General features: G+C 36.6%; 1 protein-coding gene across 1 annotated transcript; it reads left to right on the top strand.

The window, feature by feature from the left end:
• Window positions 1-10,301: 10,301 nt before the first annotated feature.
• Window positions 10,302-27,538, top strand: LOC103810513 (protein MON2 homolog; the record flags this gene model as incomplete). Its single annotated transcript, XM_009083417.1, has 13 exons — window positions 10,302-10,374; window positions 14,731-14,858; window positions 15,664-15,795; window positions 17,305-17,434; window positions 17,993-18,090; window positions 18,734-18,859; window positions 19,603-19,797; window positions 20,541-20,665; window positions 21,045-21,184; window positions 22,008-22,161; window positions 24,688-24,920; window positions 26,114-26,195; window positions 27,357-27,538. Coding segments are annotated over 13 exons (1,798 nt in total), but the record flags the coding sequence as incomplete, so codon positions are not given.
• Between the last annotated feature and the right edge of the window lie 202 nt (window positions 27,539-27,740).

Here is a 27,740-nt window from a genome sequence, read left to right on the forward strand (position 1 = left end):
CCCAAATTAGTAGCTGAGATGTATCATAAGTGTTAGATTTGATAGGTGCTTTGTGAAGGTAAACTGCTCGTAATAATCTTTTCAGTGTCTGATGTAATTGGAAACTTTGCTCACAGTTATTTGTTATCAGCCACTTCTAAAATGATTTGTCTGTTTTGTTTTTTTTTCCTGGTTTGGTTTTATATTAATAGTGTCAAAATGCTACAAAGTGAACTTAGCTGATGCATTTGCTACTGATAAAAGTAGTAATGTAGTTCTCAATTCTTCTTGTTGCTCAGGTGATTAACCTGAGCGATCCTTTTCTTAATGAATACTCTAAGGATTTAGTTGTGTGATGAAAAATTAGAGTCTTTATTATTAAAAGGGTTTTAGTTTTCACTTTTTAAACATAGTTTGTAATAGCATATGCATTAGAAATAATGCAATATCCCTTAGGTATAGAGGAACCAAACCCAATGTTAAATGATTTTTTGAACAGGAAGGTACACGACACAGCTGAAGAACTTTATTGGACTGTTTTTGGGGGGAAGGATGGGGTTTGGGTGCAGCATGGAAGGGAACAGCCAAATGTGAGACCTAGATATTGCCCTCAGTTAGGGGCTAGAAGTAAGGTCTTAATAAACCCTTATTGAAAATGGAGCTTGAACTCTTCACTGTTTTAAGGACTTTCATCTCATATTTTTCTATTACTTCTGAGGCTGTAAACTTTTCTTAGTAGGTCATGTTTTTATGGAAATAATGTAGTTTTAAGTCCAGTCACTTACAGCAGGGAAGTGTGAGGTTTTTGCTGACTTTTTGATAATCTGTTAAGAAACGTAAAGATTACTGAGTTGCTCCCAGTGTTAAACATAAATATGTGGCAAACTTCCTTCCCCTTAGTTAGTGCTTTTAACTAGGAAATAACAGGATGTGTTGTTGGCTCCGAAGCATCCGTACATTATCATTGCTCCATGTGACAAATAATACCTTAGTAGCATTTTCCTAGGCTATGCCACTTAATACTTTGAGAATGGGAGCTGCAGAGAGAATCTGTGGGTTTGAAATTGCTGCTGACAATGTTGGGGGATTAACTAAGACTTGTTTTTCTTAAGGGTGTGGGAAATACCAGTTACATTTACACTTCAGACCTGCTTCTGTTTATGCTTTTTCTTGTTTGTTGCTCCTCATATCAGCACTGAGTTACAGAAGTATACTAAGCATGAAGGCTATACACAGTGACTAAGAAGTGATTTGGTAGTTATGTCTGCAATATGCCAAACCTGTTTATACTGACAGACTTAGAAATAACAATATTCCTGAAATATGTGTTTGTATTTTCACAATATATTTCTGTTCCCCAGTTAGAAAAATCAGCCAGGGATGGGACAGAAGCTCTCGGGGCAAGTGTAAATTAAACAGTATCTTTCGGAGTTTGAAGTTGCAGAGGATGAAACAGTCTTTAGTACAGGCACCAGCTGTGTTCATGTATTGTCTCAAGCAATCTGGCATTTCTCCTAGAAAACAGTACTACTTGGTCGTTATTCTGTTGTTTTTAATACAGTGGGCTCTAACCTTTGCTCTGTACTAGAGAGCTTTGTAATGCTGCTAACTCTGGGCTGACTTGTGCAGAGCTTTATAAACTGTTTTAACCTGCTAGAGACTGACGTTTTGATACCTTGTGCTGAGTTCGTGGGAAGCTGGTGGTGTTCTCGTTAGTGAAATGGAGTAAGAATTTTGTCTTATCACAAAAGTGAAAAGAGTTTAGTGGGCTAAATAGGTTACCTGCTGTTTGTTACTGCAGGATGAAAATATTGTTCACTAAGCTGCGTCTGGTCTGGTTAGATCATTTCAGTGCATAAGAAATCTTAGAAATACAAGGGGAAAATATTTATAATTAGAAGAAACAACGGAGTTAAAGCGTAAAATAAGTGCACCCAAAAGTTCCTTGCAGCCTGAATTCCAGTTCTGTGTAACACCTTGTTGTTTACACAGATTCATTTCAGCAGTCTTGGCTTTCTTGTAGGCTTGTAGTCTCTATGTTAACTCAGTTTTTTTCCTTGACTTTTAAATAGCAATAAAAGCAAAAGGAGTTTGAAAAATATCACAAAAAATTCACTCTTATCCAGCTCCCTGCACAGTTCCAGGCACATTTGTGCTGATAGGAGAGCGTAGGTGGGTTTGGAGCAGGTGTGAATTGCATCCTCCCATGACAGGATCAGCCTGGGCCTGGGCAGGGTGTTCCCACTGCTTGGCAGCTGTGTCATGGGTTGCAGGTGTCTGTGTGTTTTAGGATGTTTGTAGCTGTGGTGATTTGGATAGTAGGGCTGGAAAAGAAGTAGTGTTCAACTTACCTCAACCTGGAAGAACAGCACAGAATTTTGCAAGCTTATTTTTTCTTCTTTTATATGTAACCTTATAAATAGCCTTACAAAATTCTTCAAGTAAGAGTTAAAAAGTTAAGATTTGAGTGACTTCTGCATAAAGCAAAGTGTAAGTGATTTAATTGTAGTAGAAGTGGTGTGAACTAGCTGAGCCCCTCAGAAAAGGCAGATCCTGTCTGTTGTATTATGTGAAGACAAGTTTTATTCATACATTTCTTCCTTTGAAGTCCAGTCATGTTTGCACTGAGTGACATACATGACAGTTTAATCCCCTGAGTTAAATCATTCTTGTTTATGAAGGATATGCTAACCCTGAACACATTTTAGAGCTAATGCCAAAAAATTAGTTGGGAAGTTTGTCGTTTCTGTGGAATCTCTGATGTCATTGGGTAGGTGTATGAAACTAAACGTGAGGATATATTGCAAAAGTTTAATATACATTAGAAAGATAGAGATCAGTTGATTATTTTTTTTTTATGATGTCGAAGTGGTCATCAGAATTCCTAAAGCAACTGGAAGGAACAGTAGAATAATGTGTGAATAGCATTCTGTTCTGTAGCAGTAGTATTTCAGAAATTCTGTTGAACATAGTGCAGTACACAAATTGGAAAAGGCTAAGAAAGAAAATGGCATACTGAAATGCCTTGTGATTTGGGCATTTGAGTCACCTGTTGGTTTCTGAGTGCTCTGCGTTCATGCTGCTCAAATGGTAAAAGAATGAGCCAAGTTAATCTAGCAAAGGACAAACCTTTGTACATAGACTATTTTCTGTAAGAGTAAGCAAGTTTTTAGGTTTCCTGCTTTATGTTTTGCATAAAATGTGTTAGATAATTCTGACACTGTAGCCTACAGGGAGCGTAACCTACACTGAACTTTCCAAGTTGGTTTATTTTCATGTCTTTACTACTTTACAGAAAGATGCAAATACTGTAGAGGTTGTTATTTGCTTTTAATGGGTATTCACTTAGCTAGTATTTTAAAGGCTCTTCTGAAATAGAGAAACGGTGCTCTGTAAAATGCATGTTGTCAAACTTAGGCAGCTTGCACCTCAAGCGTGTGTTTTGTGCATGTGACTGGAGATTACTCTGTAGCATTCTTGAGTTGCCAGCCTGTAGCTGAGCCTGGTAACTTGAAACAGGTGATGCCTAATACTTCCTCCTGTTCCTTGCACAATTCTTGATCTTTACCACTCGCTGTCTGCTAGCTTCATGTTTGGAATCCAGTTTTACAGTGTTTCTTATTGATCTGTACTCAGTATTATTTTTCAAAATGATGTTTTTAAAAGTGAACTGGTGTTTCTAGGGGACGATCATCAATTCAAATGCATTCTAAGCTTCACGATTTATTATAAATCTTAAATTTCATGTGATCGTTTTAGTCTTTGATAAGAAATGTCATGTGTTCAGAAGTGATTCACATCATGCACGTAGACCCAATTTCTCCATCATGTAATACATTGCAATTTAATGAAGGAAAAAAATGATTAAAAGTTCCAGTACTTTGGTCTGTCTGTACAGTTTTTAAGTTACACTCTCCAGTGTAGGATGGAGGTACCTAACATCAGGTGACTACGCTCCCTTCATTGACTGTGCAGGTTTGGTTTGTTATGGAAATACTGTCAGTAGAGCCAAGTAACTATTCAGAGGATCTAGTAGCCAGGGGATTGGTTCCCTCTATCACCTGCACATTAGGTATCTTTGCCACTTGAGACAGGATGTTTCTTCCTTGGCTTCCAGCAGCTGGTCCAGAAGAGTGTGGGTCTTCTGCAGTCTGTTTGTAGTTGTCTTGGATACAGAGGCCTAAGCTTAGACCTTTGTATTGAGGCCCTGCTAGCAGGTCAGCTGAATTAGCTTAAGGAGAGGCTTTAATAATTAAGGAGCATTCAGTAGAGTCAATATCAGTTGTAATGGAAGTATAAATATGTAAATTTGTGCATCTTAGTCTCTGTTTTAATTTCCATCTGCCTCTAATGGCTTCTTGAAGATTTTAGAGGAAACTTGTAGAAGTTGGTGACTCCAGTTCTCAACTAGTGCCCAAGCTGTCACCTGTTGTTTCTCTTTCCTAGGTGCCTGGCATTGCTTTCTCTGACTGAGTGACTCTGAATACAGTATTTGTGGCAAAGCCTCAAAAGTTCCCTGGTCCATCTGTTATGATTGACAAGCTAAGGCAAAATTAGCTTGAACTTCAAGTATACATCTAAAGCTCTGAAACAGAGTGGTGTGTTATTTTTAATGTAGAATGATGATTGTTGTGTCATAAGAATGTCATTAAAATTCAAGTTCAAGTGCTCTATTTCAGTGTTTTAAAATGAATGGTGTTGTACTTGAACAGATCACTCAGAAATCTGTCAGTGGTACATCCTTTTTCTATCTGTCTGTGGAAGAGAGAATTATAACTTAAGAATTTGTTGCCGAGCGTCCGTGTTTCTTCTCTATCAAATCTTGGTTAGATGTTTTGTCTTTCTGGCCTCATTAGTGCTGTTCAGTAATGAATTTTTTTATGTTATTCATTCTGATTTGATCTGTTGATTTACATGTTTCTGTTAATTTCCAGCTGAGGTGTAGTATTTTGATTTTCAGATGAAAACTTTTGATCTTAAATATTTGTGTGATTATGTGAACATCAAGTGAGGTGACTCCAGAGACAACAGCTCTGAAGCACTTCAGATGACACTGGTACCTCTTCTGGCATTATTGATTGTTAACCTTCAGGATTCTGAACTGGCTGGTGATATGGCAAACTGATAGTTTTGGAAGGTTAATGGACTAGAGGAGTAGTCACTCCTGTCAAGTGAAAGAGCACTCTTAATATGAAAGCAGCTAATGTAGTTGCACTAAAGCTGGAAATGAACAAGGTTGTGCATTTCCTTTAAAAAATCCACAAGCTGCAATATTGTAAGTCTTCAATTGGTGAAGAAAGTGTATAATAGAATTAGTTAATGCTTTTGTTTTTTTTCTACTATATGGTGAACCTCTAATATAATGTTAATAAATCGTTCAGTATCATAAACCCCTGTGAGTGCACAGCACTGTCAGAGCAAACCTGTCATTTCACCTGTTTAAGTCAGAGGTAGAATGAGCATAAAAGAGAAGGGATTGTATTCCTGGGGAGGAAGCTAAAAACACAGACGGCAAGTACAGTGCTTTCTCACACAAATGTGGTGTATTTGAGTCCTTTCGTGAGACTGACTTAGTGAGGAGCTTTTTGTCACCGTGTCCTTTCCCAAGTAGTAGTTTAGCAGTACAGTAATTGTCCAGAGCATGCTTTTGCAAAGCAAGCCAGAATAACAATGAACTGAAACTGTACTTTATACAGGAGAATCTCTTATCTAAACTATTGGGTGTGGGGTTAGTGTTCCAGTCGGAAAGGCCGATAATGGTAGAAAAAAAAATGACTCTCTTTATGCCATGTAATAGATATGGAAATGACCACAGATGACATATATTACTCCCATCCAGTCTTAGTAGAAGGTTGGCAAACAATGTAATGTAAATACTAACAGAAACCAATATTCCTGAATGCTTTTCTCTTTAGAACAGAGAAACTGATAGCTGCTGTAGTAAGAACTGCAAACCTTCCAGCAATTTTAGTGTCTCTAGAGATAGCAATTTGCTCTGAACATACAACCAAAACAGAAACAGTCATTGAAAAGCACTAGCAGTGGAAATTCTTTATTTTACTAACTTTTGGCAACAGTGCTATTGCATTTAGGAGTTCATAAAAATATCTTTAATGTTTGATCAATCCTTTGTAGAAATCAGCACGTGCCTGGTTGTTGCATTAAATACCTCTATGGGAATACTATTTTTTATTGTTGGTTAATAAAATAAAAACTATTGAGAACTTCAAGAAAACTCCAGTTTTGAAACTTTAAGCAATTAAAAAACTGCTGATATGGCAGAGAGAACAGGTGGTTTTTCACTTTAGATTGGAATTTTGTATCATCTTTCCCCTCAGGAAAAGTTAACCATGTTACTATTTTTCAGTGAAAGAAGGGTAGTCATTTTACCCCAGAGCAGAGGCAAGTCCATGGGGATTACTGTGGAGCAACTGATGTCCTGTTGGATCACATAACACCTGATCTCTCTGGTACTTTTCTGGCCTGTCCATACGCATTGAAATAGAGGTCCGAGATGCCTTTGCCTGTGAGAGTTAAATGTTCAAGACTATGCCATGCCATTATTCCTTGTGCTGCCAGGACAAACCCCATTCTTGGGCTGCCAGGTAACATTATTATGATCATGGAGGTAGCTGTAGTGGTGTATTTTGATAATGCAGACTGTCCACTGCAGCTGGGTTTGAGAGCTTCCCCAGTGTTCCTGCAAGACAGATTTGAAGAACTAGTGCCTTCAGATTCACTTACTGTTCTGCTCCTGGTGTGGTGTCTTGCCTTTACATCATGCTGAACTGTAGCTAGTGGAATTGCATGCTCCAGTTAACTTATGATCTCCATATGCTGTTTATGAGCTACAGATCTTGAAATATGTGTACGCAGATTATAATGTGGAGAAACTTAGCTCTTGAGTGTTACCTGGATGTTGGAAAATGTTGGTTCTGGATATGTTAAGTCTCTGCTTGCTGAGTGCCTGAGCAGAAATTACCTCTGTTACTTGACAGGTGCTTTTGATCCTAAACAAAGTATTAAAATGTCAGAAACTCTGGAACATGCTCATAGTGCATCTAATGGTGTGAATGCTGACATTCTCTCCTGTTTGAACTGAAGACAAAGAAATACATGAGGAAGGGAAGAATTTTGGATCTGAGAAACTCTTAAACTGGGTTTGAAAGTCTCTGCATTTCCACATCCTGTTCTCTCATGTTCAGAGAATGTCTGTCTATAAGGAAGCTGTGAATGTTGTCAGGTTGTACCTTGGAAGAGGAACTTTGAGGCCAGGAGATAGACACTATGCACAGGCTTCTTTTCAGTGTGCTTGACACTTTGCTGTTTGTCTAGATTGCTGTTTTTTTATTGGTACATAAAATCTCTGTTTGGCTTACTTTGATTTGTGTGAAGGGTGATTTCCACATGATCAGCAAATACTTGGTAAATTCCAAGGAAGCAGAAAGATGATGAGGCAAGTGTTTGAGCACAGAGGGTCCTGTTGAATTTTGCTGTGGGATTATTAACTGATTAAAACCAAATTAAAGTAGCAGAAGCGATTGACTTGAATATGTGCTATAACTGAGAGTCAACTTCTGTTCTTCATCAATATTTCCCCTCCCCACATTGGATGCTGCAGTTCCTTCAGCAGAAACATCAAGTAAAAATCAGTAATGGCAAGAGTGTGTTTGAGGCATTTTCTTTCAGTTCATTTCACAGTTATTAAAGCAGCAGAGTAGGAAATCTAATTGACTGAAGGTTTCAGGTACACTCGAGCTTTGTTCTGTTATGAGAATTATGTATTTGCTTCTTTTTAAAAGTAAAGGGGTAACTGACTTGCTCATTAGACTTATTAATTGCACTGCTAAGGGCAACTGATAATGTTACTTCTGACTGCTTTCAAAACTTGGTGCTTTGTATTTATTTGAAAGTAAATTACCGTATTTGTACCCATAAATACACAGTATTATGCTGATTCTCTCCTTGATTAGTGTTTTATAAGATCATTTTCTAACTGGGCAGTGTCCTGGAGAGGACTGTAGTAACTGATGTAGATTTGTAAAGTTAAAATCTAATGTGTCTTTTAATTTGCCAGTTAAATTGATGCAGTCCAAACAGACTTTTACATTCATGTGTGCGGAGTAAGCAGATTGAACTGTTTATAGTCCTGTTGTTTGTATTGGTTATTTGTGATCAGCTGAGGTAATTTTTTCTGTGAATGTTAATGAGTGATCCCTTTTACATACATAGTGGATTATTTACTTTTTTTATGTGGTATGTGTGCAATGTATTTGGTTTTTAACTGTAAACATTTTAATTCAGATTCTGAATAGAAACCACAGCATAATGCAGATAGAGAACTTCCTGTATCTCATGGAGAAAAGCTGTTATATTCAGAGTGGTAGTATAAAGTCTAATAGCTGTTGTTTTGTTTTGCCTTATTTTAAAAAAAAACAAAACCAAAACATGCTATTTTATATAAAGCCAACATGGAAGCAACTGAGGCACATTATGGTGGGAATAATTTTTCCTTCTTTGTGCAAAGTACATGATGTCTATGAATGTCACTCATGTGGACAAGCTTAATAGTTTTTTGATTCAGAGTGAGTTTATTACTCCTGGCAAGAAAGAAATTGATTGCCAGTAGATGTGGTTTTGGTTTGAAGATAATTGAAGTTGGATTGTGGCAAATCCTTCGTATTAATAGGAACAATTTGTTGTGACAAGAACTCCCCCAGTTAGCTGACAATTTATAACTGAAAAAGGACAGGGACTGACTTAAAACTCAAGAATTTAAACACATTAAGTTAATGTAATTAAAAGAAAGGAGCTGCATTTGGCCCTCCTCATTTTACTTATGTAAAAGACATTTGCATGTTGCTTTTTGCTCATTAGAGCATGCTGTATGCTAATCAGGCACTGCAGATATTATTCTGTCTATATTTTTAAAGTAGTAACACTGAGTTCAGCAAAACTTAAGTAACTTCCCAGGGTTTCTTTCTCTGTTAAATGATCTTAAGGCAATGTTGAGTCTTTCTATGTTGTTTGGGGAAATGTAAAGGGAAAAAAAAATCAGTTTTGCATTTCTAATTTAGCTAGTTTGAGAAATATGTATGTCAGCTCTTAATTAAATTACTTATTTGTGAGTTTATACAATCACCTTAACCTCTCTTCCTGGGAAATCTTTGTTGAAATAGTGTTTTGATAGAGAGGGAATGTTAATACTTGGTAGAACTTCATCTAGTGTTGCTTTCATATTTCTGCTCCTACAGCTTGTCTGCTTCTCTGATCTGTTTTATGTAGTGACAGCATGCATCTTTAAATAGTAGTATCAGAGGAAAAATGGAAATGTTTGGTGTGGAATATACACAGAAATGCAAATCTGAAATAAAAGAGGAAGTGTACTTTCAAATTTGGCTGAACAGTATTTTCCAGCAATTTATCCGATCGTTTGGGAAAACCTGTTGCATTTATTTTGATGCATTTAATTGTTTCCAGACATTTATAGCGTATTAGTGGAATTTTAAGAAATGGAAAGGCACCATGCACAGTCTGTCTTTGTGTTTTGTACATAAAACTTGTCAGAAAACATAGTTTTGAAAGGCAAAGCCTCCATGTTCTATTTTCAGTTTGGCTTGATTTCATTAGAGAACATGACCTTAGTGGTTTATGCAGGGAAGCATTTCTGAACGATGGAGGAGAGAATTTCTGATGCCTCACAGCAGTTTGTGTTGTCCTCAGTGTGCTGCACAGCTCTCAGTGCCTGGTGGTCACCCAGGCAGTCTGTGTGGCCCCAACCTGTGTCCCTGCAGGGCCAGGTCCTGCTCAGGCTGTGAGAAAGGGAGAGGAGGATGTTCTCTCTTGGTCTGTCGTCCTTATGGGGAGGAACTGTTACCGTGGAATGTGTGGCATGTTGGGAAGAACAGAGAGTATTTTTAGTAAGATACCTTTGTGGTACCACTCTGGATTAATTTGAATAGGGTATGTGGGAGTCAAGATCTATGGGAAAATGGGTTTAAGTTTTATATTCATAGTTTGAAGCTGTACAGAGACTATGTAACAGTGTTTATGCTTACTGGTGATTTTTCTTTGCATTCATAGGGCTTGGAAGTAATGCAGTAAGAATCATGATTTCTAAAAATTCTGAATATAACCCTTCCTGGGGAATTCTGGAAAAGAATTCCAGCAGCTGCAAAGATTTCACTTCTGCATTAGCTCTGCTTACTGAAAGCAGTACAAAACCATTTTTTGCTCTGAGATTATACCTTTTTATTTATCTACTATATTATTTCTTTCCAGATATTGATGTATGAAATAGCATCTAAACTACTTATTTTCTTCTCTTCCAGGCTGCTGAATCCGGAATAATAAAAGTGAAAACAATAGCTGCACAGAACACTGATATTTTGGCAGGTAATGATTTGCAGTGCAGTGGGAAAAAATAAAACTGAGTTACAGATCAAGATGTTAAAAAGATGTCTTGAATATGTCTTAATAATACTACATGTCTTTTAGCATGTGCTGTATCAGTGATGCTTTACTTTTGGGCACCTAGCAAAAAATCCAGTAGCCTAAAAGTCTTTTAATACTACTTGTGTTTCATGTTAGGTGCTGAGGAATGGCTCCATTTTAGTTGATGCTCTACAAAAGCAATCATCCACTTAGAAAAATAACATGAAAGACTTGGAAATCTCAGTGTTTTAATCCCTGTCTGTGTTCACCACAGCTGTTGTTGAGTGCTCTGCGTGGAGTTCTGCAGTATGATCCTCCTCAGTGTATTTAGTAGGAGAGTCCAGCCTTTGGGGACTTGTGCATAGCAGGCAAAAATCCATCTTAATCTGGACAAGGTCATTAATTTTAAAAATGTACCAATGCCGTGAGGGACAGGAGTATCTTGTGAGTTGCAGTTTTGTAAGTGCTTAAAACAGTATATCAGACTGTCTTGAGCTTTATAAAATAGTATGTAAATTGGTGGTTTCTTGCCAGTTGCTGGTAAAGACTTTGGCCATATTTGAATGTCCCTGCATTAATATTTGTGTGTCTACCCCAGCTGTAGTCAAAATCCTTGAAATGCTAGGTTATGTGGAAGGTCTGATGAAATAGATGTAAAATCATAGCTTGTTTTGAGGTGTGTAAACCAGATATTGTTAAGGAGGCATTTCCTAGAATTACTTGAAGTAACAGTCCCACTCTTCAATATTTCACTTTAATGCCTCTTTTTTATTTGTTTATTTTCTTTGTTTTTACTGCTGTCATGAATGCTGACATAAGTGGGAAAACTATGCCAGGTAATGTCAGCTATGTCGAAATACACAAATGAACTAGGGAAAACTCTAGTTAGACATTTGGGAAGCTGTCAACATTCTTTGGCATATTACTGTGTAAAGAAGTTCATATTTTTGAACGCTAGCTTGTATTTCTGCAAAATTGTTTGGTTTTTAATTTTCACTTCAAAGTGAAGGGACGTGAAAAGTCCTTAAATTTGGGCATGAATTGGCAGACTCCTTGATTTTTGAGGGAACACGTTTTGGTAGTTGGTGAGTATTTCACATACTTCTTCTTTGGAAAGTTTAAACTAGAATGTACTTGGTATTTGTTTCCTTAATCAAGAAATTGCGCAGATTTGTTGTTAGGAGGTTTGGAAAACCAGCAGGTCCTAAAAGTTATTTTGATTAATTAATCTTTGCTAATGGAATAATAACATTTTCCCCCCCTCTGTTCTGCAGTTTTATACTAGGAAAAGGTACTTTGCCTGCACATTGTCCTAACATTCCACAGTTTAATCACAATGTCATTAAATAGTCTCAGTTCTTTATGGACTCTTGTATTTTTTGAGGTATCAGTAGTAACCTAATCTTATAGATAAGTTAATGTCAAGATACTGTCACCTATCTGCTATTTATAATTTCTTGAAGGAAGGTAGCATGTATACTTGAGTAGTAATAAAGCTGCAAAAAGCTACTGTAATTGTGAAATCTAGTGAAGTAGATACTTTTTGGCTGCTAGCTGATTTAGGAATATATACTAGACATTCTAGTAATACAAATAAATATTTTGATCAGGATATGGTTTTTTAATTATTTGATGTAAACTGTCATTTCACTAAAATAGATAAGAACAACTGTATCAGATTGTTTTGAATACAGTGGCCTGATGCTTTCTTGAAGCATTACATTGTGCAGGATTATCATTTTTAGGAAAATAGATGCAGTCTTAAAATATTTACTAAAATCTTAAAGATCTTTATTATGTCTGGCAGGATGTGTTTAGCCTGCCAGAACTCTGAGGTCATTGATCTAACATCTTTCTCTTGGAAAAGATGAGCAGTTTCAGTGTCTTCATTCTTGGCAGTCTGTACATAAATTTGAGTAGTTCCAAGGGAGGAAAAAGCTTGTGCTTTATATCACAGGAGATCTGAGAAATTATTTCCACATGGCTCTGAGATGTGCAATTCATACTTGTGTTCTAGAAGTTCTTTAAAAAGATTAGAATTATAATCTTGCTGATGGAACGAAAGAGTAAGTTTTACTTTCCCAAAACTTTTTTTGTTATGGTTCATTAAGACAGGTTTCTTTTTTAATATACTCTGTCATAAATTGGTAGCAAAATGGAAGCAGACCTGGATATAATAAAATTTTTGTGTGTTTTAAGACTGAAGCTAATGCGGTCACAGGATCAAAGAATCATGGGCTATTCTGAGTTGGAGGGGACACAGTAGGATCATCAGACTCTGACTCAGATTGATACCAAACCAGAACTACAAAACATTATTTTTTCACCTTCATAAAGTCAAGATACTTGTAGAGATTCTGTTGTGAAATTATATAGAAAAGCATACTATAAAAAGTTTAAATTTTTCTTTGTCTTTTTATTATTAACTCATGCAATTTTTGCCATTCAGAACTATATCTTCAGTCTCATGTTAAAAATAATGTTTCGTAGTATCTTTTGAAAAAAGTTGCATGCCTTTTTCTGCTTGACTGCTAGAATTTAGTGTTAGTTCAGAAATTTATGAGTGAAGACACATTTGTGCCCATGTTAGAGCTCTCTAGGCTCTGTTGGCCATGTGTTGCAGGTGTTCATAGTCTATAAAGGCAGTTTAAGACACGTTGCTTACATGCAGACACTGGCAATTAGATGGCTAAATTACATGTCTTAATCAGGAACAAATGATGTTGTATCCATGAAGTATCAATGTCATTGCTTTTTATTTCTTTGAAGATCATGGAGTGTTTCAGAAAGGAATGGTATGGGAGGGTAGGGTTTATTGTGTATTTTAAATGCAGGTTTATTTGCTTCATAGTTAAGTTAACCTGTTGAAATCAAAACAGATTGTTATACAGACAGTGAACCTGTGTGTTCATTCACATTTATGCTGACCTTTTCATTGGTTTTGATTAGGCATTTGCTGTAAGATCAGCCTCTGTCAGCTGGACATTGAGCCTGTGCTGGCTCTGAAGAGGCTGACAACACTGGACAGTGTGTGTGTTGATATCACCCTGTAAGAACGATTACCTTATCAAAAGTTGGCATTTATAATTTATACTGGCCTGTTCTAACTTCTGAGTCATGTTGGTTAGTGCTTCATTTGGAAAATACTACTAAAGTATATTATTGTAGTGTTTACCTTGATGTTTTATTGTTTTTTCCCAAAATTAGTTGTAGTGATACTTAATAATAAGCCAAACTTCAAATTGCTCAATAAAAAAGATCATGTTTGAATTGTTATGTGAGAATGTATATTTTGTTTGTTTGTAGTAAGCTCTGTGCTCTGAAAAGTGTGTGAAGCTTTTCATTAACACATTTCTTCTATTACACATAGACTAAAACACTGTGTATGACATTCTTTGTAAGAACACACATTGAACTTTCAGCTGTGAGGAAATTTTTAGTGTCTGAAACAGTGATGAGCAGCTAAAGACTTAAAAGTTTGCATGAATCAACAGCCGTGCTTGCAAACAGAAAAGCACTCATCAGTCATGCTTTCCTTTCTTATTTTTCATATTTTAATAGCTTTTTGTTAAGATTATATCAGCTATCTCAAATTACTTCTATGGGGAAAACTTTTTTAAAATGTCAGTGTAGAATGTTATATTTATTGTAAAGCTTTTTCTCCTAAATAAAAAAAAAAAAAAAAAAAAAGGTGGGGAGAGAGAAGTTCATGAAACAGGTGTTTTTTCCTGACAAAACTTCATTTTAAGAAGCTACCCTTTGTCACTAAAACACTAATTAACAAATTCACAGCCAGGTGAGCGTACACATGATATCAGCACTCCAGTCTCTTTCTCCTGCTGTTTTGTCAGCGACAGTTCTCTCTTCCCCTTCATGCCATGTGCTTTGGTATGTCGTTCTGTGCCACACTGTGTTGCTTTTGCTTTAGGTGCTGAGGTGAAGCAGAGCAGGAGAAAGCTGTCAGCCTGAATCTGGTTCCTGCAGTAAGGCCAGAGAGAGCTCTGGGGTTGGCTGAACCTTACAGCTTCTTGCTAACCAAATGGACTCTAAGTGGATGTTCTGGATTTGGAAAGACAAAGTCCCATGAGAGTATAAGGGAGAAGGTGCTTGGGATTTCAGCCTCAGCCAGTGTCACTGTGGAAGTGAGCTGTGTCTGCTCAGTGGTTATCTTCATTTAGCTTTTCCCTGCGGGGCAAGTGTAAATCCCGAATTTCTAAGGCTGGAGATTGCTCTTTGTTAATATGTGCGATTAACAAATTTTGCATTGTATTCTTCAATGAATTAAACATTGACTGCTCCCATATCTCTCTTTGAAAGCATTGAAAGAGAACAGCTCTGAGGTAGTTCAGCCTTTTCTGATGGGTTGTGGAACAAAGGAACCAAAGATTACTCAGTTGTGTCTAGCAGCTATACAGAGGCTTATGTCCCATGAAGTTGTTTCAGAGGTAAGATCCATCTTTTTATAAAACCAGAAATATTTCAGGGTGAGAAACACAGGCCTCCGACTGAAAGCAAATTTTGTTGGGGGGGAGTCTGTTTACGTTACAATGAACATAGTCTGCAAAACATTTTACTCATAACTGTTCTGCAGTAATATAAAGAAAACCTTTTAGACCATTAAAAAAAAAAGTGAGGAAACATCAGAACATCAGTAACTTCTGGAAGGAAATCAATGAAAATTGAAAGCAGCTCATTTAGTTTACATTCTTGCATTGCAGGAGCAGAACATGTAATGCTTCTTGATAAATACAGTTCTTAAAGTTGCATCCCCAAAATATACTGTGTAATAATTACGGTTTTGTTACAATTTACTTTTAAAAATAAGATAAAATGGATGCACATTTTCTGCAGCTGTAAATGTCATGATATATTATGATGTTGCTTATATAGTGTGTTAAGAAGTCAAAATACACCTTCAGTTGTGCTTGCATGTTGTAAAATTACACTGGTTTTCCTCCGATAGGAATGAATTTTATACTGTGTCTTCTATATTTCCAAGTAGAAAATGAAGTACACACTTTAATTTGGACTATATATTAAGAGATTTCTGCTGTCAATTCTTTAAAAATACTTTGGGAAGCTTGTGACAATGAAATTGGCTTTATATTCTCAACGTAGTGCTATGGTGTAGATGAACAGCCACATTCAGTTATGGCATGCCTTTAATGACAGTGATACTCTTACCTGTGTACACATGATATACCAGTATGTAAACATCTTAATTCTTGGCAAAAAATCATTTCTTTGTAGGCTGCAGCAGGAAACATTATTAATATGCTTTGGCAACTGATGGAGAATAGTCTTGAAGAACTTAAATTGCTCCAGACAGTTCTTGTACTTTTAACAACCAACACAGTTGTGCATGATGAAGCACTGTCCAAGGTAAGGATTTGTTAGTACCAGCTATAGTGCTTACATTATCCAAGAGGAAAAGCAGGGAGAAAATGTACATATGAAGCATATGAAAATAATGGAAGGGGGGGGCCTTTCTTGATTCTGTTGTGTCCTTATTGTCTTTATGGCTAGACATGGAGAGCAGGATTTCTTCTAGCTTCCTTTTCTATCTGTTTTATAGTTCCTTTGCAATAATACATTTCTGACTTTATGGGAACTTGAAATATAAACACTGGGCTAATGCTTGAACTGCTCTAATAGAAAAATATTAAAAGAAGATGCTTTTCCCCTGCCTTAAATCTCTTTTGAAAGCAGACCAGTTATTGCTCTTTCAGTCATAACTGAATAACTTTACTGCATAATTTTAAACGTGAACCATTTTCTATATTACATTTCAATTAAAAAAGTAAATATTCTGATCCATTTTAATCTTAAATTATAAGATACTACTCTTGAAAGAAACAGCATTGTTTACCCATCTGTGAATTGATGCTCTGCTTAAAGTAAATTCCTCTTCTAGATTACATTCTAGAAAGTCAGTTTGAGCAAGACATATATTGCATATTCATGTTTCAGCTTGACTGATTTAAATTAAGAAAATTGGAGGTAAACCATCTTGAAAAGCCCCTTACTACAGGCACTACTGTAAGATTAACCTAGAGAATCATGCAGTATCTTCTAAAAGTTCAGAGGTGTACAATTGAGCTGTAGGATTTCAAACTAACATGTGAGTACAGTCTGAGCAGAGTCCACAAATCTCTGAAAAAGAAGCATAAGAGAATTCTGAATCTTGCATGGCTTGGAGCATGTAGTGCTATGGTTGGGTGTGGTAGAAGTTCTTGCAAGTTCAAGAACACAGAATAAGGACAAAAGAACAAGAAATGCAGGTTTCAACACACGGACAGATGGTAATTTTCAAAATTCATTGTAACATAAGTAACTATTAAACTATGAGTTAGAGGTAATAATGAAATCCAATGGGAAGCAGTATTGTGGCCACTGCTAGCACAGTAACACATTAAAATGTGCACCTTGAAGAGGAATAATAGCTGTTGTGGCAACACCATTGTCAAAGTATTGTGATTTAATGTGGGAGATGAATGGAATGTTAGCTTTGGAGTTGACTGACCTTTCTGTGATTAACCTTATAGTCCTAATGTCCTTTTTATGTTAATATTTGTACAAGTTGTTCCATGTGATGATTACTGTGTATTCTTTGTGCGATGACATGTACTGGTGCATCATCATGTTTTCAGTTAATACCATTTTTAGATTACCTTTAGGGATAATTACAAAAGGGATTTTTGTCTAGTGTCATCCATAAAACTTATTTTGGTTCTTCAAATTTAAAACTATTGAAATTATTTTTTTTCAAGCAATCTTTTGACAAACTAGCGAAAACCATAATTCCTCAGTCAGTCAGCCTCTTTGACTCTTGGCTAAAAGATGAAATGTCTTGTTGTAAGGTGGTTTTGTTTCTATTTTTTTTCCTTTCAGGCGATTGTACTTTGTTTCCGCTTGCACTTCACAAAGGACAATATCACAAATAACACCGCGGCAGCCACGGTGCGGCAGGTGGTCACTGTTGTGTTCGAGAGAGTCGTCGCTGAGGATGAGAGATACAAAGGTTGGGCATACTGCTCACTCAGCTTGCTTTTGTTGACCTGCTTTTTGGATACCCATCAAATGTCTCTTTTTCACATGAAGTAGTAAAATGTCTGTCCGTGTTATTAAAAAAAATCACAGACATCGTTAATTTTTACTGGTTTTTTTTTAATACATTTACTTGTATTTAAAGGAGATTAAGTCCTGAGCCATTGTGTCAGTTCAAGGTAGTACAGCAATATATAAAACCTGGATTTTTTTTTTTTTTTTTGAGCTGTAAGAACTGGTTTTCATGTTAGCACTGTGTAGGAGCACAAAGTGAGGGTGTCGAAGATGAAGGTAACTTAGATTACGTAGTGTGAAATACATGGCACTAGTGGTTTTGAAGAGAACATGTGCTGGAAAGAAGTGCTTGGTATTGATAATCTTTGGTAGTCAAGCTAATGTTTGTTACTGTAGACACACTAAGTTGCAGAAGAATTACCTGGCCATTCTAGAATCTTTTTGTAAGAACACTTCATGTGTACTTGATTTTCAACAGTCCCTCTCTTCAAAAAACCTTGGTTTGTTTTTCACACAGATAATATCGACCAGCCAGTTGCAGTTCAAGGAAATAGTAACAGAAGATCTGTCAGCACACTGAAGCCATGTGCTAAGGATGCATACATGCTTTTTCAGGTAGTTGGGGAGCATATACTTAGATATTTGCAGTTATGATTGGGTGCTTCTACATCTCTGTAAGAAATTTAAAAAAATCTGCCATTGGCATGTTGACAAGGTCCTTTACCAGGGCCTCAGGCTTTCTTATGCATATTCATTGTAATTGGTGATGATATGCTGTATCACAGGAGGATGACTGGAAAATGAAGACAAAGTAGCCTTGGAAGATGTTTCACTAAAATTCTTGAATAATAGCTAAGCATGCATGTCTGCATTAGATTCAAGATTCTTATTTCTGGGAGCCAAACACTGTTGCTATAGTTCAGTCCTGTTTCTTGTGCTTGGTATTGTACATTAAGGGCAAGCTATAATGAGAAGTAGTAGTTGTATTCATCACACCAATAAAAATCTAACTGCCTCAGCAAATTCACTGCTCTTGAGATATTTTTGAGCACAGGAACGAACAGAATTGCTACAAGGATACCAGCAAAGTTTAAAATTTCTTTCTAAAGTTTGCTTAGTAATTTATGTAAAAGAAGTATTTGAGGAGAAATTAGGTTGAAATTGAGAAGTAACTCGTTACAAATGAGAGACAGCATGTAAATATTTGGAAAGCTTATGCTGTGCAGAGTATGTAAATATTACTGTGTTTCTTTTTAAGGATCTGTGTCAGTTAGTTAATGCTGATGCTCCCTACTGGCTCGTTGGTATGACAGAAATGACCCGAACATTTGGACTTGAACTTCTTGAGTCAGTCCTCAATGACTTTCCACAAGTATTTTTACAAGTGAGTAGTTCTTGGAGGAAAAATAGGAAGACTTCTGTTCACATAGGTAGTAAAACTTAACTTCATTAACTCCTCTTTAATTTAGCATGAATTCTATTTTCCAGAAGGACTTGTAGCTGTTACTTTTTTTTTTAGTAGAAAGGTTCTCTGTATTTATTGCCCATGTTTTTCTATTCCCAAACATTTTATTTGTGTTTGTGCATTTTGTAAAGCATGTTTCACTTTTTGTTTTGCTATTTATATCTCCTGCAAAGATGCATTTTCTTATCGTGCCTGATTTATGACAGCTCTGTAACTTAGTTTGTGGCATTGTTATTTCTATGAAAACATAAGCCTCACCCTACTTGTACAGCAGCAAGAACCATGACTGTGAATTGCATGTATCTAGTGCATATAAATGCACCATGATTCTACAATAACAAGTTTTAGCTGCCAGCAGCTAAATTTAAAAATTAAATATATAAGAAATGATGTATTAGCAGCCTATTTCAACTTGCAGAATACTAGTGGAGGGATACATGGTATGAAGCTGATCGTTGTCATTTCATCATGTTTTTTTGGTAGCTTTATAATGGTGTCTGTACTTCTTCCTTTTCATTTCTTGAGTGTGTAATTCACACCAAGATTTGCATGACTTCAGACTTGCTTGATCGTAGCAATAAATGTAAATAAGATGCACAGTCAGAGCTACTCATAGCAATTAAAGAATATCTGCTTATACCTTGTTCTGTTTTCTTTTTCAGCATCAGGAGTTTAGTTTTCTTCTTAAAGAAAGGGTATGCCCTCTTGTTATAAAGCTTTTCTCCCCAAATATCAAATTCAGGCAAGGTTCCAGCACATCATCTTCCCCAGCACCAGTGGAAAAACCATACTTCCCCATCTGTATGCGTTTGCTGAGAGTAGTTTCTGTTTTGATTAAACAGTTTTACAGTTTGCTGGTAAGAATATGTTCAAATTTTCTTTATGCAATTTTGTTTATATATATATATACACACACACACCAATACGGCAATCAGTAGTAGTATTGATTACTTCTTGGAACTGTTGAAAGTGGAAGAAAAGTCTAAATATTCTTTTCCTCTCACGTGTATTTGTGTTTATGTGAAATATATAGAAAATGTATATATTTTGTTCAACATAGACTTGTATGGATTTCATAGTAGATTATCTGTTGTCTTTTTGGGACTTAACTCCCTTTCATTTAAGGTTTTAGGAACGTTTTGATCTTATGTTGTTTGTCTGGCTTTAGATAATGATAACTTCTGTGCCTTTTTAGTGCTTTCTAAGAGGCTTTTGACTTATGTTGCTAAAGCTGTTGACAGAATGTGTGTAGAAAAACACTTATTCACCTGTTCTTACATCCTGAATTTTAGATACTTGCTAAAAAAGATATTTTTCTGTTTCATTTACTGTAACAAATGTTTTATTGCGGTGTCTGAGGAATTTAACTCTTTCAATTCAATTGCATGTGTTTTAGCTTGTGAAAAATATTATGATTATTGGGTCATAATAATTATTATTTTATATAATTTTGAGTAAATGCTTGTTCAAGAGATTTTTTTAGACCCTGTACAAAACTTGCTGTGATAAGACTTGTATGATGAAAGTGAATTCTTTTTAAGAAAATATCTTCTAGGAGGCTTTTTCTTATAATTTATTTACTAGAAAGTATATCTTTCAGGTAACAGAATGTGAAATCTTTCTGTCATTGCTGGTTAAGTTTCTGGATGCAGACAAGCCACAGTGGCTAAGAGCTGTTGCAGTAGAATCTATTCACAGACTTTGTGTGCAGCCTCAGCTATTAAGGTACTACATATACTGAGTTTCACTTTTACATAAAATGTAAGAAATACTTTTTTCTCTGATGGAAAGTGCTTCCTCAAACATTGTAAATATGTAGAAACTTAAATATAATAAGCTCTTCATGATAATTTTTTATAATGCATTGGGCAATGCTTATTATCCAGGAAGGACTGAATTACAGTTATTTCAATATTTCAGACCCTTTTTGCAAACTTACCAGTATCAAAGAAGCATTTGCCTAAAGTTATTATTGTTTACCTAAGTGTTTGCTGTTAAAACATGCATTTAGTCTACGGTTTGGGAAGGGGGGGAAGTTGCTGTTAAAATACACCTTTAGTCCCCAACTTGTCAAATGCATCCTGTTCTGTAAAATCCTTTCCAGGTCCTTTTGCCAGTCATATGATATGAAGCAACATTCCACTAAAGTTTTCCGTGATATTGTGAATGCACTGGGGTCCTTCATCCAGTCACTGTTTCTTGTACCAAGCACAGGAAACGCATCAGCAACACCAAACCAAACTGGTAAAGCCTTGTTCTTACTATCTTTTTTTTTCCCCCCAGCATTTTTTTGTAATAATAAATTCTGATGACAGTTACACTGAGGTATTAGGTGCTGTGAGTATCCTTCATGGGGACTCTGCCCTCTCTTTCTGTTGTCTGTACAGAGAGAATCTGAACATGTGGGACCTCCTCCTAGGAAGTATAGACCTCCTTCTGTATGTAGGAAGTGTATATATATAGAATTCCTTGTCCTTTTATCTGCTTTTTTTGGCTTCTTCAGTTGGAACCAAAATTTCTTCCTTCCTAGGTGTTGGTTGGCACATTGTCAGCTCTTCCTGACATGGTTTGTTTTATTCTACATTGGCATGGAACAGATTGAAGTGTTGCTGTTCTGTTCGAGTCTCTTCCTGAGACTCTTGCATTTCTGAAATCTTAAAAGTTTGTTCTTGGAATAATAAGCCTCTCTGACTACTGAGTTCTAGATGCAGGTATTCAAATAATCCTTAGCTTTTAAATATCTGTCTCACTCTTCACTAAAATGTATGTTGTTTTATCGAGACTGTGTAAGTTTGATTTGTTCACAAAATGTTCTGAATGTTGCTGTGCCTTTCACAGATACATTTTCTTCTGACTGAAAACTAGGCAGTTGGCATCAATCAACTGCACATAAGATCATGTTTTGGACAGCAGGGGGAACTCTAGAATAGTTTATGTGTAGTTTTTATCACTGAATAGGGTGTTTTCACATTAATCCTGGTGTCTCAAAAATTAAATGTAGGAAAAGGATGTCTGCTGATCACTACAATTAGTTTGGTTCATTATATCACTTTGTTTTTCTGAACAGGAAGCAATGCATCAGGGAATACTGGCTCAGCACAAACTACTCCAGGAGTGCTTGGAATGGGAGGGGGTGCAACTGTGTTACCTGCCTTTGAGTACAGAGGCACTTGGATACCCATCCTGAATGTAACAGTACAAGGCAGTGCTAAAGCTACCTAGTAAGTACCTCTATGTATTTGAAAACATATATAGCAAATATTTTTGTTTCCAACTTGATGATTTAAGTTTTTCACTAGGGAATATTGAGGTCTTCGTTCAGTGTCATTGAGGCATATTAATTATTTTCTTTTTGTTGGTCCCATGAGATGTTCTGTCTTTTTGCTGTTTTGTCTGAATCCTTTGGATTCTTATTCAAATGTCCCCTATGGCTTTAGCATCTGTTGTAGTTGTTGTCAACCACACTATTGCTGTATTAACTCTTCACTTTTAGGCCTCACTGTAGTATATAACAATTCTGGAATATCTGTTGCTGCAGTGTGTAATGGCAGACATTAGGGGCATTAAGCAAATGGGAAATCAGTGGGAGTGAAAAATAGCTTTCTTGTACTAGTTTTCCTGTATTTACAGTTGTTATTGAACAGGATATTTTGGTGGGTATTGGCAATGTTGTCATTCCAAACAATATATTGACTTATAAACCAAGGTTAGACTCTGAATGCTTCTTTGAATGACCAGTTATTTTGTCATGGCTTTGTATGATGGAAATGGTGTTCTCAGTTTAAAGCTGTGAATAGTGTGTTAGTTTTGAAACAGTGGAAGCTTTTTCATGTCAACCATTGAGAATCAGTCTCTCCCAAACTGGAAATTAGGAGTACAACCATGACATTCAGTGAAATCTGCAAATAGCCTGACTCTAAGGTGGGTTTTATTAAGGCAGAAACTCCTTCATCTACCTTTGGGATGCAGGAGGAAAAATTAATCCTTAGATTTCAGTAGTTAGCATGTTGCATGCTAGTTACATGTTAGTATGTATTGACTTGACTTTTTGTTCCAGCAGTGGCCATGAATGTTATTTTAGGTTGCCTGACAAAAGTGGATGAAAGCTACTTTGTGCTGTAAGCAGCTACTACAACCTCCTTGTTTTTGTCCTTTTTTTCTTACTTTATTCTGTTCTTAACTGGCTCAAGAACCTTGCAGTCACCATCATAATCTCCTGTCTCGCTCTAAACTTGCTTGTGTTTCACGTGGATCCTTTGGGTGACTCCATGATTCCCTCTGCATAGTTTTTGCATTTTTTTTCTTCTGTATCAGATTACAGACTTGTTGCAACCATGTCTGGTCAGCAGTTTTTCTCCTGTCTTGTACTTTTGCCTGTAGTCCCCGAATATAAGGAGATGACTTGCTGTAACTGTAGATTAGGTCACATACTAGCACTGGTTCTCTTCTGCTGCCATTAGATTTTCATAAAATGGCCACATTTTATACTTTTACACAACAATTTAATTGTGAATTATGAACACAGGTGGCAGAACGTTTTTGTTACTGTGGGCCTGTCTTTTCCCAGACTTTGTCTTCCTCCTTACATGAGGAAGTAAGTGTTTTTAAGAGGAATAGACAGACTATTCCAGATTTTTCATTGCCACTCCCATGCAAACTGCAGCAACTCATGTAATTTATTCAGTAGGTTTTTTTCCTGTTTTTGTAGCTATAAAACCTGTTAATAATTTTAATTAGACCTGTATATATATTCACACTTATTTGTAGATAGAGAGTGAAATGTTGACCATTTGATTTACCTGTGCCCCCAGATATCTAAGGCAGCTATCTTCAGGAAATTAGAGATAATTGAAATGTTACATATGTGGGAGAAGAAAGATTTCCTCTGTGCAGAAAAGAGTGGTGACAGTGCAGTAGAGAAGTGTCTATGGTATATTTTAGCTGGAATGCCTAGCTGTTTTAAGAGTACTTTGTAGAGTATATAATGGAACAGTGTTTGTTGGTGTAGCAGGTAGTTTTTGTAACAGGCTGTCTCTGCTTGTATAGATGCTGCTGCTGTGTCAGCTGCAGTCTGTTGCCTGTTGGATTTGTAATTCTGCAGTTCTTTATGTGCTTTTAAGGTAAAAGATGAAGAAAAGTGGCCCTGAGGCTGCAGTATGTTTTAATGGTTTTCAGCAGTGAACCCTGTAGACAGTTCCTCTTTGTACAAATAACTTTCATTGTTTACCTGTGCAAGTAGGTGATGAATATTTGGCCATATCATATCTAGCTATGACAGGCTTTTCCAGTAATATGGACTCAAAGATAATGATAATGGAACATCTGACTTGTTCTCAATTTATTATAACTATGTTCACACTGTCAAGACTTTCTGATGTACTTTCTCTGTTGTTCCTATGTACTTGTATTCTTCTGAATAGGTTCTGTTGCACTGCCTTTAAGTAAAATAATTATACAGGTAGAATTGTTCATTTAGTGATGCTTACTTATATGTGTTAATTTTATAAAATGTTTATTTGCAGATCTCTACTCAGGGTTTGTACCCTTTCAGTTACTGTTTTATTTAGTGACTAATTTACTCTTCTGCTTGATGAATTCATCCTAAGGGATTTTTTTCTTGAGTTGCTATAAATCTTGAAGGATGGTATTTCAGGCCTGTTTATACTTAACATTCATTTGAAATCTTATTTTTAATTATTGATTTTAAAAACAATGGTATTGTTATGCATTTACTTGTCATTTTTTAGTTTGGAAATGCTGGACAAAGTAGAGCCACCTACAATCACTGAAGGCTATGCCATGTCAGTGGCATTTCACTGTTTACTGGATCTTGTCCGTGGTATCACTACCATGATTGAAGGAGAGTTGGGAGATGCAGAAACAATCAGTCAAACTGCAGCAGAGACTACATCGTTACCAGCACAGTCATCAGAGCAGCGAGATTCACAGTCTGTATCTGACCAGTCAGAGAAAGAACTAGGTATTTGAAAATTTATTGTTTGTTATTTATATATAAAAACTTGTAATGAAGTGGTTTTGTGTTGTTGGGTTTGTTTGTCATGGAACAGAAGTAGCATATAAAAAACCCCCTTGACTTAATGTTCTGATTCTGTCCTATAACACCTTAGCCATGGACTTGTTATGGTCTGTTAATACTGGTTTATAGGTGGGGAGATGGGATGTGAGAGAAAAATAGCAGGCATTCTGTTCACTAGAACTACTACTCTGCCTTCCTGTGACCTTAATTTTGGTTTAACACCGAGATCCAGGGTCACGAGACAGCCTGACTGACAGAAATGTGGCAGTTCTATGACCACATCAAAAGAAAAATGTATTTCTAGTAACAAGATAAAAAGATGAATGAACATTTTAATGGAGAGATTTTAAGTCAGATTGAAGTATTTAGGGAAGAACTTCTTTAAAAGCAGAACTGATATGAATGGAGGATTCTATTTGTGCAGTATGTGAGGAGTCTGTGTAGGAGTCTGTGCGTGCAGAAAGACTTGTATTGGAGAGTGAGTTTGGTTTGTGCAGCAGGAAGCCGAGGCCGCAGGGCTGAAATTTGAGCGGAGGCATTGGAATTGCGGAGGGAGAGGAGAGGGAAAGGCAGAATCTGTGCCCCTCCGAGTGGGAGCTCTCCGTGGTGCTGCAGCAGCGCCGGCTCTGCCCGGGGCTTGGCACGGCGGGATGGGGAGAGAGCTGTGGGAGTGAATGCTCAGGCAGTTACCCGACTGATAGACCGATGTATTTTGCCCTATTAAATTAAAACAATGAAAAAAATTATGGAGCATTATAAATACCAGGGAATTTCCTTCACTGCGAAGTTTCAGTGAGTTTCTTGTCCCACGTTTTTTCACTTCTGAACATTTATTTTTATAGACAAAGATTAAAAATGGTTATGTATAACTTTGAGTTGGGTTTGGGGTTTTTTTGGTGCCATTTAGAATAAGCAGTGCCTTTGTGGCTTTTTTACTTTAGGAGTGCTACTTGTGATTATTTAAATGGTACTGGTGTGAGGGTGTTTCTGTATACACATATATGTCTCTTTGAACATATATATAAAAACACACTTTAAAAGATGCAGTGGCAAGCATTTTGTTTATGACATAATTTAGACTTATTAAATGAAATATTCTGTTTCTGCTATGAAAAAGTTTATGTATTTCTTTTAAGTTAGCAGAGCCGTCTGGGAAGAAATGGTGAATGCTTGTTGGTGTGGTCTTCTGGCTGCTTTATCACTCCTACTGGATGCAAGGTATCTGGTCTTTCATTTCTCTTAATTTTTCTAAGATGACATTCTAAGTGATATTTTGAACTGACTTTTGATACTGGTCAAGTTGACACTTGTCAGCTTAAGTGCTGTTCATGGCACCTGAGCAGTCAGGTTTCTGGCTTAGACTTGAGTGAATAGATGACACGGAAGTCTCAAAAAGTCTAGCATCAACCTTTAATGTATTTCAATGTAAAACAGTGAATTGCATTTTAAAAGGCTTGCATTTAAACTATTTAAATTATTTTTATTGCTTTTCACTTTGATGGAATGTTTGAACACATTGAAGCGATTCCATGTCCTGATTACTATAGATAAGAGATTAAGTAATGTCTTGGTTCTTGTTAGTACTATGTAATCTTTAAAGTGGAAAAGCTGTTTACTAGGTAATAACTATGGTAAGTTAATTGTCTCTTTCAAAGATCCTTTTGTTATCAAACACCATTTTCTGAAATTAGTTTTAAATTCCTGCTCATAGTCTCCTTTACCAAGTCACTGAGATCTAAAGTTCTGAAGAATTCAGAAGAACTTCAGAAGAAATAGTTCTGAAGAATTTTGTTGATTGGTTATGGTTGCTCTTCAGTATTTGTTGGGAAAGGTGAAGATTCCGTGCGGGGAAGCAAGTGGCCGACTCCGTGTGGGTGATACAGCAAGCTCCAACTTTATTGTCCGACAGGCTCTTTTTTATACAATACAGGACAGGCATACAACTATCAATCATTTAGAATTGGCTAAGCTCTAAAGATAGGATTCAGGTACTCTCCCTGCTTGTAGCCACAGCTGTGTGTCTTATCTCTTATCAGGCTCAGCTGCATTCCTAGCTTTTTTCTCAAACTTGTTTGTCTCACCCTCAAGGACAACTTGCCCCTGCCATCTCATCTGCTGAGTTACTCCCTATCTATATATAAGTTAGTATCTCCAGAGCCTTGCTTGTACACACTGCATTCCCAGGTGTGTTCCCAGGGAACTGTGTCCTTGCTCTTTTTAGCCTTCCCCAGATGCATTCCCAGGATTATGTCCCGCCATTCTCCAACAAGTATTTATAGTGTTGACAGGTTTAAAGTATATATTCTCATGGCTTTTGATTTTGATTAGCTGATTCTGTGCTCTGGATTAATTCTTGCTGAAAAATATGTACTCTTCCAGCACTGATGAACCTGCTACTGAAAATATTCTAAAAGCAGAATTGACCATGGCTGCACTTTGTGGAAGACTGGGTCTTGTAACATCAAGAGATGCCTTTATCACTGCCATTTGCAAAGGGTCCTTGCCTCCCCACTATGCCCTTACTGTATTTAACAGCACAACTGCAGCTTTGTCCAGCAAAGGTAAGTGTAAAAATTTCCCTTAATTGTGTTTCCTTATATTGTCCTCTAATCCCAGATTTTCTCAGGATGTGATTCCAAAGATAGGCAGGTGTAGTATTTGGCTATATGAAAGCATGTTAAAATTCTCAGACAGGATCTAGATCACCTGCTTTCCAGAGCTGGCTAGTCTAGTAGCATCTGTCCTCATAGGAGAGGTGCTCCA

The sequence above is a fragment of the Acanthisitta chloris genome, unplaced genomic scaffold (genome assembly GCF_000695815.1).
Source record: "Acanthisitta chloris isolate BGI_N310 unplaced genomic scaffold, ASM69581v1 scaffold7551, whole genome shotgun sequence".
Classification (NCBI taxonomy): Eukaryota; Metazoa; Chordata; class Aves; order Passeriformes; family Acanthisittidae; genus Acanthisitta; species Acanthisitta chloris.